General features: G+C 35.3%; 2 protein-coding genes across 5 annotated transcripts in view; both read right to left on the bottom strand.

Annotated features, from left to right (window-relative positions):
• LOC111056635 (mitochondrial proton/calcium exchanger protein) overlaps positions 1-13,081 on the bottom strand; it is a 36,316-nt gene extending 23,235 nt beyond the window's left edge. For 2 of the 4 annotated variants that reach the window (XM_039433488.1, XM_039433490.1), the window contains exons 1-4: positions 9,370-9,475; positions 6,821-7,383; positions 3,929-4,072; positions 1,850-1,987 (exon numbers count right to left, since the gene is read on the bottom strand). In XM_039433488.1, the coding sequence (XP_039289422.1) occupies positions 1,850-1,987; positions 3,929-4,072; positions 6,821-7,383; positions 9,370-9,460 (936 nt within the window). In that variant the 5' untranslated portion in view covers positions 9,461-9,475. Of the gene's footprint in view, positions 1-1,849; positions 1,988-3,928; positions 4,073-6,820; positions 7,384-9,369; positions 9,476-12,893 lie in introns of those variants that run through there. The other 2 variants (XM_039433491.1, XM_039433489.1) reach the window with 2 other exon arrangements.
• Positions 1-13,630, bottom strand: part of LOC111056636 (pre-rRNA-processing protein TSR1 homolog) — a 432,307-nt gene that overhangs the window by 57,145 nt on the left and 361,532 nt on the right. The gene's annotated exons all lie outside the window — the stretch shown is intronic.

The raw sequence follows: 13,630 nt of genomic DNA, 5'->3' as shown, positions 1-13,630 counted from the left end.
AGGTTGGAAATTTTGTCAGGTAAAGAGATGAAGAAACATAAAACTGAGAGAACGGATAGAGGAAAACAAATCACTTTATTAGTTTACAAGATTGAGCAAAGAAAGGTTGCTAGGCTTGGAGCGTTGGAAATTTTGTGAGGTAAATAGATGAAGAAACATAAAACTAAGAGAATGGATAGAGGAAAACCAAAAATCTTTAAAACTGAGCAAAGAAAAATTGCTAGACTCGGAAGGTTGGAAATTTTGTCAGGTATGCTAACAGTAAAACAAAAAATTAAAATACTCTTTAGGTGGAGTTAAGATTTGAAAGTCTTCTCTAACACTCAGTTAAGACTTGAAAGTCTTCTCTAACACTCAGTTAAGTCTTCTCTAACACTCAATATTGTGGTGCTCCTTGAAGCCAGCTTGAGATGTGACATGAAGCTTAACTTGAGCGTGAATTGTGACATGGCTATATGTAACTTCTATGTTCAACTGGCCCAATAAAAACTTGAAACTTGAGTAGTGCCAGTTGACATTGTTTACAATCAAGTGCAATTATTACAGTACTTATCTCATTTCTACCAACAAGAAATTATCTTTATTGATTCATAATAATTCTATTCTATTCAAATAATACAACCGATATAAGGCAGATGGTTACTGACAACTTTTTAAGAAGAAGAATGAGGGTGGATTCTTTTAATGATCTTGGAAGGGGCAGCATGAAATACCACATAGGGGTGTGAAGAGAAGGAAGCAGGTATGCTAAGGTAGCACATCCTAGATTGAAGTACAGTACGCATCCCGTAGCTTTGCCTCCGTAACTTTGAAACGGCATATAGGCAAGGCATGGTTCGCGGGGTAATATACACGGCTTTGAAAAAACATAAGGCTTCAGAGACCCTAGATCCCTAGATGTAGGAAGCTCTGTGGGGAGCTTCGAAGGAAGCTCCCAAATATAGGCAAGGCATGGTTCGCGGGGTAATATTCACGGCTTTGAAAAAACATAAGGCTTCAGAGACCCTAGATCCCTAGATGTAGGAAGCTCTGTAGGGAGCTTCGAAGGAGACTCTCAAAACACAGAGATTCTTCATGAATGAGAGAGTTGCAACGTATCGCCAACAATTGGAAGAGCATGTTGAACAAATGTCAGCTGATAGGCTTCCACCGAAAATGTTCAAGTATAAGACGGCAGGCAAAATTACAGAACCCGGACTGTAAACTGTGTTGTGCTAAACGGACGTAACTCCAAAAAGCTCCTTGTGAATCTTTTCGGATGCAACACGTTGCTTTTGAGAAGACACAAAAAGAGCATCTGTTGCTTATTGAAAGATACATTTTCAAGAATGTTCGATGTTTTTGAACGGGTAGTATTGTAGTCTATTGGCCCTCCGCCGTTAGGGAAAGCTACAGGACCAGAACTGTAATGTTCAACAAGCAGTTTCCAATCTGGTGTATTAGGTGCAAAATGATGATGGTTTTTTAATGAGGTGAGAATCCCACACTACCAATGTGAATCCGCCACCACCTTGGTGCCTTTTAGAAGGCTTTTCCAGCTCAAAAAGAAGTACAACAGATATACTCGATATTAAAGATACAAACTTCATCCATTTCAAAACTGCTTCAATATTCTCAAGTGTACTTTCAAATGTACTAGTAACTATGATTGCAATTTGAAAATCAAACATAGTTGAAATTTGTGCTCGAGAAAAGTTCATGAACACCAATTTCAGGTCAAGAATGCTCATAGAAGTCCACTTGTCAAAGAATGCTTCAACAACCTGTTTCTGTTAACGACCAGGATCTTATTCAATCAATTTATTCAACGTTTCAACCCTTTCGAAAACTCAACAGAATTTGAACATACCCTTTCGAAAAATTCAGCAAACTGCTTGGCAGATTCTGAAGATCTACCCTTTCCAGCAACCCCCATCTCGTCCAGGGTCTGTTGAAGGAATTTCGCCATTTTCAATTTCACTTTCAGCGACTGTTTCATTTTCTCTTCCTGAAAAGTAAACAACAAGAATAATTAGAACTAGAAGGGTTGCATTAATTAGTAACAAAGCATTAGTAACAAGGAATAAATCTGATATAATAACTACGAGACGGTACTCACCCTTATTTTTAGGGTTACTGAATATATTGCAAAACAATATATGGGGCTATTTGTAAACTAATAGTTTCTGTAATATTGATGTAGTAGTTTTAGTTTTTTTTGTGATTTATTTATTTAATATAATATTAATATATAATATATAAAATTTTATATAGTGGATATAATGTTAACACGAAATTACTTCATATTTTTTCTTCATCATTGTATTATTTATTAGGATTACTATGAGTAGTCTACTTTTTATTTTTATTTATCTTGTCTTCTTGTTGTATTTTCATTCTTTTGCTTTCTACTGTTCTACGAACTTTGAGGGTTTAGTGTAAGAGAGGCCGGCTGCGCCCTAACTTCGCTCTCCTAGGTTTTTAATAAAGGCAGCTAATCAATCAATCAATCAATCAATCAATCAATCAACTCACAGCTAGCGCACAAGTCTGACTTTTCTGTATGTGCGAAAGATTTATTATAATTTACATTTTGTCTTATGTATATTGTATTTTGGCGAAATAAATATTCTAATATCGGGGGACCGAGCTTCGCTCGGAGTAAAAAAGCATGAAAAAATTATTACGAAAGAAGAAATTATAATATATAATTTATAGTTCATACAGAAATGTTCTATCTAATCACAGTGAATTGAAATCAATTCCCAGAGGAATGCAAAAATTTCTCTCACAAAGGCCTGGTTGAACAAAAACCGGTTAAATTTTAATCCTGAATAATTTCACGTGAACCAAATCAGAGAAGACTATTTCAAAAACATCGCTTCTCTGATTGGTTCTACTGGAATTAATCAGGAGTAAAATTTAACCGGCTTTTGTGCAACCGGCACTAAGTACCTGATTAAATGATTACAAAAGTTCAACAGCTGAGTCATAATTTTATCTCAGTCCCACACATATGCACTCGCTCACTCTCTTCAATCATCAACAGACGACGAAATTATCATCTGTTTTTCCAAGGATGAATAATTATTAGAAAACATCATTCTAAGTATACAACTAAGTATTTCAATAGGGCTAATTGATTTGTTAATTAATAAAAAAATATCGGGGCACCGAGCTTCGCTAGTTATTTTTTTTTATTGATAAACAGAACACAATTCTCTAAATTGATCGTGTTTATATTTTACACGTCTAAACGTCAGCTTATGAATTTCGGGGATGCAATATTTTGATTTTCCACAGAATCACTCGCTCACTTTTTACTATCCACAGACGACGAAAGTCTCAGCTGTTTCAGCCAAGGATGAATATCCTTTTGATGTCCTTCAGCGAGTTTTCCCAGGGATGAGACCCTAGTGCAATCGAATTTTTATATCATAAACCTACTATGTTCCAAATTTTGTGATAATCGTTTGAGCCGTTTTCGAGATCCGTTGGACATAGATAACCAGATAACCATATACAGAAATTGCTCGTTTAATATAACAGGATTCTATTCTATATCAATAGCATTTATTCGATGTTGTTAATTCAATACATTTATGGCTAATAAATGTAGCTTATTTGAACACAATAGCACTAATTCAATGTTGTTCATTTATTTCATTTACACATGAAAATAGCTCTTGAAAAGTTGACACTATTGTCGTGTTGTGTCTTGTGATAAAATAAAAGGTTACTTGATATATTCTTTTGTGATTCTAAGTGCTTGTTGCACAACAGCCGGTTAAATTTTAACCGTGATTAATTCCACGAAAACCAATCAGAGAAGCCGTCTTTTCAAAAACGCCTTCTCTGATTGGTTCTCGTAATATTAATCACGGTTAAGATTTAACCGGCTGTTGTGCAACTGGGCCTAAGTGAAGGTAGTATTGTAAATAGAGCTTACCGTATCTTTGGCTGTTTGGAATGTAGACGGTAGCATACCGGGGAATAGTTTGATGAATACTGGCAGAAGTAACTCCATGAAAGGTACTATTATAAAAACGGAGAACGGAATCAAACGGAATATATCACCCACAACTCGAATCAACTGCAAAGAAAAATAATTTATTATATTTACAATAACAATATTCAACAGTAATTCATTGATTGTATTGGTTTATAGTGAAGACCACTTTATAATGGCAGTGTTTGAGTATTGCTATCCTTGTCTATCATTCAACAAACCGGATAGCGCTATTTCTTTCTCGCTTTGCTCTGTTGCCAGATCGTTTTCTAACAATGTAGAAATATAATTAATTACCTAAAAAAATATTTAATCTTGATTATGAAATCATTGAGGAATATAATTTCTTACTTCATAAAATATAATTGATTATTTCAAACAAGAATGAACAATTAATATTACATCAATAAACCGGTATTAGTTACCGTCTATAGAAGGGATTGACAAGACAGAGGATTGGCAAAGTTGTTCTCCACTGCCATTATAACGTGGACCTCACTATAGCGTTATTAAATTCGTGGATGAAGTAACAACTATGAGGTTTCTTAGTAAGAGTATTTGAATCTACTAGATTTTTCAAAAGTTGATCTATTATGAAGCTACAAAAATCGAAAAACGAAAATATTCAAGAGAGAATTTTTACGAGACTAATCACCCAAAGACCAATTAATGCTGAGATTCAATAAATAATGCAGTTTTAATCCTGGAGCAGCAAATTATGTCAGCAAATTAAGTAGAGATACAAACAAGTATAGCTCTGCTACCGTATATAATAGTTGTGGAGAATTCAATTTTGTAGTTGAAATCTCCAGTTTATTATTGGACAAAACTGCACCATACTATGTCTAAGTTAGTCGAAGGCTAGGCGCACACCAGTTAGTCAAGACAAGACATGATCAGACACGTTTAGACACAATACTTCACATAGCTGCTTGTGACGCAACTCACACTGATTAGTCATTGCAATTAGACATGTCTTCATAAGCAACTATATGGAGTATTGTGACTAAACGTGTCTGATCATGTCTTGTCTTGTCTTGACTATCTGGTGTGCGCCTAGCCTAAGGCCGGTCACACACCGATTAGTCAAGACAGGACTAGTCACGTTTAGTCACAATACTTCACATAGCTGCTTGTGACGCAACTCACACTGATTAGTCATTGCAATTAGACATGTCTTCATAAGCAACTATGTGAAGTATTGTGACTAAACGTGTCTGATCATGTCTTGTCTTGTCTTGACTAACTGGTCTGCGCCTAGCCTAAGGCCGGTCACAAACCGATTAGTCAAGACATGATCAGACACGTTTAGTCACAATACTTCACATAGTTGCTTATGACGCAACTCACACTGATTAGTCATTGCAATTAGACATGTCTTCATAAGCAACTATGTGAAGTATTGTGACTAAACGTGTCTGATCATGTCTTGTCTTGTCTTGACTAACTAGTGTGCGCCTAGCCTAAGTTTAAAGGAATCATAAAACACTTGGGCGGATTTTACACCAAAGTTTGGCCGGGCAGGGCCGAGCCGAGCCGGGCGGAGCAATGCGATGCCGAGCGGAATCTGCCTGCATTCGCACTGAAGCCGATTGTCGATTCACTCAGTAGGTTAAAAATATAAAATACTGCGCAACTCACTACGTGGGGAGATCGAACTAAACTGAAAGAAGGCAGAATCCGCTTGGCCGAAAACGCTAAAGTCGGCCGTCAAAAGCCGACTGCACAAATCCACTCGGCTCTGCCTAGCACCGCTCGTCGTTGATTTGAATGCTCCCGACTAAATATTGCCTAGTTAGCGCGCAAGTGGATTCCGCTCGGCTCGGCCCGGCCCGTCCCAACTTCCGTGTGAAATCCCACTAAAATAACACGATTTATGGTAGACCAGATTTCTAGAATTTGGATACACTTCTACTATTAAATGCCCCAAAAATGTATTTCGTTATAATCAAGCCAAGCTTATATCATCAAATTATTGCTGCTGATCATGAAATGGAAATCAATTGAAGTAAACAATATTATCAGGCTGGCCACTAACGACAGGAAATGCATGATAAACACGTGTGTACACACATGTTCTTTATTGTTGTGTCATCACAGCAAAATGCTTCAAACAAAATTTTTTGAGGTTTGGTTTTTGTATCTTCGATTTTTGTTGTAAATTTTTTTATCATCACTACTCTGAGGTTAAATTATTTTTGTATCATTATAATTTGTAATTTTCCAGTAATAATAATAAAATTCTTATGGCTTTTATTGGTGGGGAGTCACTGACGGAAGTTCCACCGCCTGAATATATCATTTAAGCCGTACGACTGATATACTTCAGCAGGGACCGAAAGTTTAACGTGCCCATCCGATAACTCGGGGAGGGACCTGATTGCTATGTGCGGGTTTGAACCGGGATCTCTAGGTTGCTATGCAAGCACTTTATCCACTACACTCACTACCTCCGTAGACAAAGCCATAGTGCATTCTTATGACGTCAGCACAGGTAGGGCTCCTACACCAATAAAAATTCGTTGATTTCAAAGTGTTTTTATTGGAGTTTTTACCTGTGTGTGCTACGTCACACGAATGCATTACGGCTTTGTTTACTGAGGTAGTGCTAGACCACGGATCACTCCAGTGATTTTTTTATTGTTAATCTTCCAGTGGTTTATTTATTATTATCGGTTGCTTCATTCTATTTTAGAAGCTGCTGTCAAACAGCGGTTTTTTGTTCAAAGCCCCTCGTTTATGATAAAACATGTGTGTGAGCATGATTAGCATGCATCTACACACATGTTTATCATGCCCTGTCCTACCGTTAGTGGCCAGCCCTACACTCACCAACTTATACTCGCGTCGCGTCAGCTTATGTCCATTGAGCACCCTCCAAATCAACTTGCGACACACATTGATATCGATACCCAACAGCCTGAATCCATGCCAATAGTGCAACAGCTCCTCTTTCACTCGAACCGCTATCGACTTCTTCTTCACGGCCACCTCTTTCTTCACCAGACCCTCCCCCTCCTTCTTCTCCTTCGCCTCCTCCTTTGCCTTCTCCTTCAGCGCCTTGACCGTCTCCTCGACCTTCGACGACGGTTTCAGCGGTTCGTCCTCGGCGGTCGCGAACGATCGCGAACTCAAGTGAAACGCACGCACCGGCGTCGCCGCACTCAACACTAAAGTTCGCGTGAAAAAGGGAGCGTTTTGGGAGTGTCTTAGAAAGGGTGCGTTTTGGGAGTAATGTCTTAGATCGTCACCGGTGTAGATGGGCGTGGCACTCAGGTTGCGAACGGCGCTCAGGTGGCTCCATGATCGTCGGTAGGAGAGAGACGACAGGTTGTGCGATGAAGTGAGAGGGTTGCGTTTGGGCGCCTGTAAGGCCAGCCTACAGTGGCAGGCACCTGGAATAGAAAAAGATGGAGATAAATTTAGAATAGACGTAAGGTACCTGAAATAGAAATTGAATAGCAAATCATGATCATTGTCAATGCATATAAATGATAACCAATATTAGGGTGACTATAGATTCATGCACCAAGAAAACGTTCATTTCATTTTTCATCTGCTGATTATATCCTATTATATTAATAATAATTTCTTTATTTTTATATCTGGTTATTTATACTTATATCTGGTTATTCATGTTCAACGGATCTCGAAAATTCTGGAGCGAGTGATTCTGGGAAAATCAAAATATCACATCCCCGAAATTCATAAGCTGAAGTTTAGCCAGCTGTAAAATATAAACACGATCATTTTAGAGAATTGAGTTCTATTTATCAATAAATCAAAATAACGAGCGAAGCTCGGTGCCCCGATATTATTATATCAATGAACCTGTATCTGCTAACGTCTGTAGAAGGCATTGACAAGACAGAGGTTTGGCAACATTTTTTTCCTATCTTTCTCCACTGCCATTATAACGTGGACCTCACTATAGCAATAATGAGTGGTATTAATGTGACTTGATTCGTTTTTCGTTGTGTTGGATTGTACTAAGTCCTGTTGATCCATGTTATTCATAACAGTCCATTGATTCAGCACAATGGCTCATTCTATTAAGAAAAACCGTAATGTGTTAGATGCTATCCTTGAAAATTGCAACTTATTCATTAATATTTTGTATTTGTCAGACAACAAGACGCTTCATATCCGGATTCTGAGGAGTGAGAAAAGATTTGGCCTTCACCCAAATCTCGACCAACTGAGAAAAGCCTACTGGTGCCAACTCTTCTAGTCAACGATCTTACAATGTTTCTATATTTCTATTACATTTATAGTTGATGCAGTTGACCCTTAGAGACTAATTTTATGCGACTTCAACACGCTATTATTTTTTTTTACTCATAGTACGGAACTCAACGAAGTATTTTCAAAGAATCTAGCTGTTTATAAACATTTCAAATAAATTTCATTACCTACTTTTCTAGCAATTAACGAAATAAAACTTATTACCGTCGACATGAATCTTAGGCCTCACTTCGCTCGGTCACCTAGAGTTCTGTGAACAATAGACCTCGCGCAGTTATAAACCACAGCCTCCTCTTATACTGTTCATCAGAGTGAATCTTGTCTGTACTGTCGTGTCGGCGAGATATCGGTGTGTAAACGGCTTTTGAGATTGGTGTATCAAAAATGCTAACATCAACAGCTTCACACACATCGATTTTTTCGTACGGTATTTTGCCATCCTTATAACTTTCTATTTGGTTAAATAGATAATTTCAAACAGTAGATGTTTGTCAAGTTCCGTTTAATCTGATAGAATTCATAAGGACGGCAAAATATCGTACGAACAAAAATCTATGTGTGTGTGTGTGTGTGTGTGTGTGTGTGTGTGTGTGTGTGTGTGTGTGTGTGTGTGTGTGTGTGTGTGTGTGTGTGTGTGTGTGCGTGCGCGCGCGCGGGGGGCTATACTGGCAACAGGTCAGCCCGAGTTGAAAAGTCAAAATAATATATTATGTTACTTTCAGTTATTAATTGCATGCGTCATTGCATGATTGCATGCGGTAATATTGGCGTTCGAGGAGACTCCTTTTCCTTTTATATTATCCTTAAAAAGCAAAATTTCAAAAAACTTTATACATACGTCGACGCGAAATCATTGCATGCAATGACGCATGCAATTAATAGTGCATAAAAAAATGCAATGCAATTTATATTGCACATGACAGCTGATGTTTTACCAAATAACATTGAGATATTAATTGCTTGCAATTAATAATCCACTCGACAGCTGATTTATGATGAATAATTCTATAGTCTGATTTTTACTCTAATATTGGCGTATGAAGGAGGATCCTCTTCCTTTTGTATTATCCTTAAAAAGCAAAATTTTAAAAAACCGTAGTTTATATACGTAGACGCGAAATTCTAAAGAAACACACCTGTCAAATTGCATGAAAATCTATTATCGCGTTTCGCGGAACATAAAAATATAAACGTAAAGAGAAATGCAAAACCGTCGACTTGAATCATAGACCTCACTTCGCTCGGTCAATAAAAGTATTGAACTTCGTAGCATTCCGTAACAAAGCACTTAATTTAATTTCAATTGTTATTCGAAAACTATCAATATATGTTGCTGAAATTTAATTGTTTTGCTATCAAGAAACACTCTGAACACACTATGAGCAGCTGTTGATAACATTCAACTGAGTAATTATTTCTCAACGCCAGTAATTATAAAAATCAAACTAGTTGAATTAGAAATAAGGAACAGATATTGGCCTAGTGAGATTCACATAAAACGGTCAGCATTGATGAAATGGGAAACGTATGTGTTATTTAATAAGGAATGCTGACAGAAGAACGTGAAACATATCGTTAGATTTACTTTGATGTGTCAGTATTGGTAGAATGGGAAGTGATGGTGTTATCTATAAGGTATGCTGACAGTTGAAGAAAATCTCACTATTGAAAGATATCAGTTTTAGCTGCAAGTTACCTAATAAGTCTTATCTTTCAAATTGTAATTCAACAAAATTAGGTAATAAGCGTTCAATATGTCGATTAAGCTCATTATTCATTCCATTACAGGGAAATTATGTAGAAAAAAAACACCCACGAACATTTTTCAACACCTACTAGAGTTGACTTGAAATTCACTTTTATTTTAATATTTAATTTTTCAAAGTTTTATTTTAAAATGGTGGACCATGCAGTCCTGAGCTGATATATGCCTTTCATTCAAAGAAACAAATAATGAGAATCTATGGATTAGGACCATCATCGAAATGAATAACAAGGATTATTTATAGAGCAGAATGATATGAAGGAAAAATGTAACCTACTTACTTTGAAAATACACAAAGTATAACTGTACTGTATACTGCATAACTGCATTGTATAGCAATATAAAAATGTATAAATGTAACTTTCAAACACCGCTTTGGTTACTTTTTGTCTTGCATATTAAAAAGTACCAGAAATCGATTGATATAAAATTCAAAAATTTTACGAAATTGATTGAGACTTGGTTGTACATTTTGAACTTCTAACATCAATATTGTAAAATCACAATATACCTCTTATGATAAAGTTTTAAAATTATAATTTTGTCAGTGCTTGAAATAGTTAAAAGTGTTTCTATTAAAATCTACTCAACTAAAGAAAACCTACATTAAAATTTAAAACATGGTCATTTCTTACTGTAGCGCAGTCAGGATTTTTAAAATGGAGAGGGAGGTTGAGCAAAACTTTTGGGTCCCCAATAGCCTTTATCTAGCGAATATGAATTTGATAGCAGGTGGTGGAGGGGGGTGTTATGTATTGGGAACGTTAATTCATTCAACTTACTACTTACTGTCGTTTATTAATTCTATTTTTCATTTTATTAGTCTACTTTCAATATCATAAGTTATGAGAGACCTAGTTACTAATTTTTTTCTTCCCTCTTCCATCTCTTTTCATTCATTCCTGTTTTCCACTATTTCACGAATCTTTCATTAAAAACTCCAAAGTTTATTAGGTTTCTTTATCACTTATCTACCGACACCATTTTTTATGGGTTGTTTGGAAAAATATTTCTATTTACTTAAATTTATGTTGAAATCAGTACCTATTCACAGTTTTACAGTAACTTTGAAAAGCATAATAAAAGTTCAGTGTCAGGTATACAGATCATCTAAATTACTGTAACCATAGACAAGATCTACTATCAATTTGATAAGGGTACCTAGTTAAGTTACTATTGCATTATTAACCCTTAAGTACTGGCGCGGTTTTCTGAGACACTACTACTGGCGCGGGGGTCTGGTGGACCCCCATCAAATTTTCTCTCTAATTGATTGAAAAAAAATTTTTTTCATCAAACTAGGCTGGTTATCTCAATCTCTAGACTGTTTGGAATGGTTTTACCATGAATAAAAAGGATATATACCAGAACTATCAATAATTTTGGTATTTATTCAAAACTGTGTAAAATTTTCAAAAAAATGTAGTGATTTTTGGTAAAAATAAAGAAAAATTAGAAATGACAGAAAAAGTTTATTCAACTAATGATTCTTACTTAGGAACAATGAAACTTACTAAAAAAAATACTATTCCTTGAATTTTGATAGTAGTTTGCTTAATTTTTTCATCTAAAGTCACTAGAATTTCGTCTATGTAGACATAAGCTAATTCTTGGTGCAGATCAAAATACTCCTTTATAAACATATAAAATTAATATAACTTATTAGTACCTATATTCTTATATTCGTATATTAGTATATTATAATTTTTATCGCATATTGAACTAAAATAATTGACTTACATATTTTGTTCCTCTCTACATTCTCCTATTGTGACTCATTCTGTGGGTCGATGCACTCCTCACAAACGTTTTTAGAAACTTCTTAACTCTGGCTTCATTCAACTCTTCTAAATTCATTTTTAGAACTTTATAAAGTAATAAAAAATATGAAATAAGTATTACTTCAAATCCCAATGTTAATTAATTGTGAATAAAAAACATAGCAAAAAAGAAACACATTCACTGGCGCGGGGGTCTGGTGACACCCCAGTCACTTTTATCACTCACAAAAACGCAGTGCAATGTTTACAAACAGGCGAAAACTGGTTTAGAGGGTGACTAATGAACCAACTTGAAGGTATTAAGGAGCTGAGCAGTGTAACCAACACAGGCCAGTCACCATCACAAAATTTACCTCACTGGGGGTCTGTGAGCACCCCGCGCCAGTACTTAAGGGTTAATTTAAGCTATATCTTGAGATTAATAACACAATCTTAGTGTAGCTTGAAAGACATAGGCATTGTATCTCCTAATGTTATTATTCTTTTTCGTTAGGGCTGCTTTTGAATAAATGTTGAATCAACTCCACGCCGGTTTGAAATGGATTAACACTAGGAGTACGTCGGCTACGTTTTTCAAGATACGCTACGGCAGTGTCGGTGTAGTGGTCATTACTTACTCAATTTTGTATTGGAAAATTCCTAGAGTAAATTTATATAAATTATTTTGAACAACATAGTTCAATTTTTAAGAATAAAACTATTTATAACTGTTGATTTATTCTATAACTTTATACCTTAATAAAATTACATCATGATGCAATCTTTTCAGAAAAAGATACTTTTTAAGCTTTACTTCAAGAAGACTTATATTGTATTTACATGATTGTTTAATGATCAACCTGAATTAAAAACTAGATATGAAGTGGAATATATTTTGTGTCAGATTCGGATACAAAGTGAGGTTAGTTCAAGGTTATGAGAGCTGACCGAAATTGAGGTTAAAGTATAACTATGTTAAAAATCATCTATACAGTTTTATGAATTATGATATTTTAAGCCAGAATCAAAATTATTTGAGTTATTTCACTGTATAAGTCAATGTTTTTCTAAACATTGGCTGAAGGTTCATGTACACTACTCATGAGGATTTAGCACAATATTGAAGTCAACATACCTTTCACAACATGCTTCATTTGTGAAAAAGATGAGTGGGTATACGTTTTTATCACTGAAAACTATAAAAAACAACAAAAAGGTAACATAGAAATGTTGAAAGCCGGTAAATAATGTCTTAATTCAAGACGAAAGATAACCACACCATCACGCCATACAATCGACAGACTCAATCAACGAATCAAAATCGCAGAGGCAGAGGAGTGATGGGTGATGGAGCGTTCACAAACGAATTAGTTCTTTTAGGAAATAGCTCAGTAAACTAGGTCATCATTATTGAACTGTAGTTCATAGTTTCCCTTGTTGAGAAATGTCTAGAATTAAAAATTTGGAGATTTTCAACTATTATTTGTTGAAAAAGAGCTCTAATAAATTAAAGTTTCTCATGCCAAGAACCATTTTTATCAAAGTTTATGGAATAAAACTGGAATTCACAGTACAGTATTTATTAAAAGTTATACAAGTTACCATTTTAATAATTTTATAAATAATAAAATAATGATATAAAAGTACATATAAAAATTAAATTCACTTATTGATTTTTTAATTTTTACATTGACTTGAGAACTATTATTTTATACCATATAGGAGGAGCATTGATAATAGCGCTTCTCTTGTGCTCTCAGAAAAAAATGTGCATAAAAATAAAATGAAATATATTTTTTATCAAATTGGAAGCAACCTTGCCTCATCAACATTATTATTAGTTAAGTTATTATCAACATATCTGAAAATTTT

The sequence above is a fragment of the Nilaparvata lugens genome, chromosome 7 (assembly GCF_014356525.2).
Source record: "Nilaparvata lugens isolate BPH chromosome 7, ASM1435652v1, whole genome shotgun sequence".
Taxonomy (NCBI): domain Eukaryota; kingdom Metazoa; phylum Arthropoda; class Insecta; order Hemiptera; family Delphacidae; genus Nilaparvata; species Nilaparvata lugens.
The sequence above is the reverse complement of the archived record's forward strand: the minus strand, read 5'-3'. Positions and strand labels throughout refer to the sequence as shown.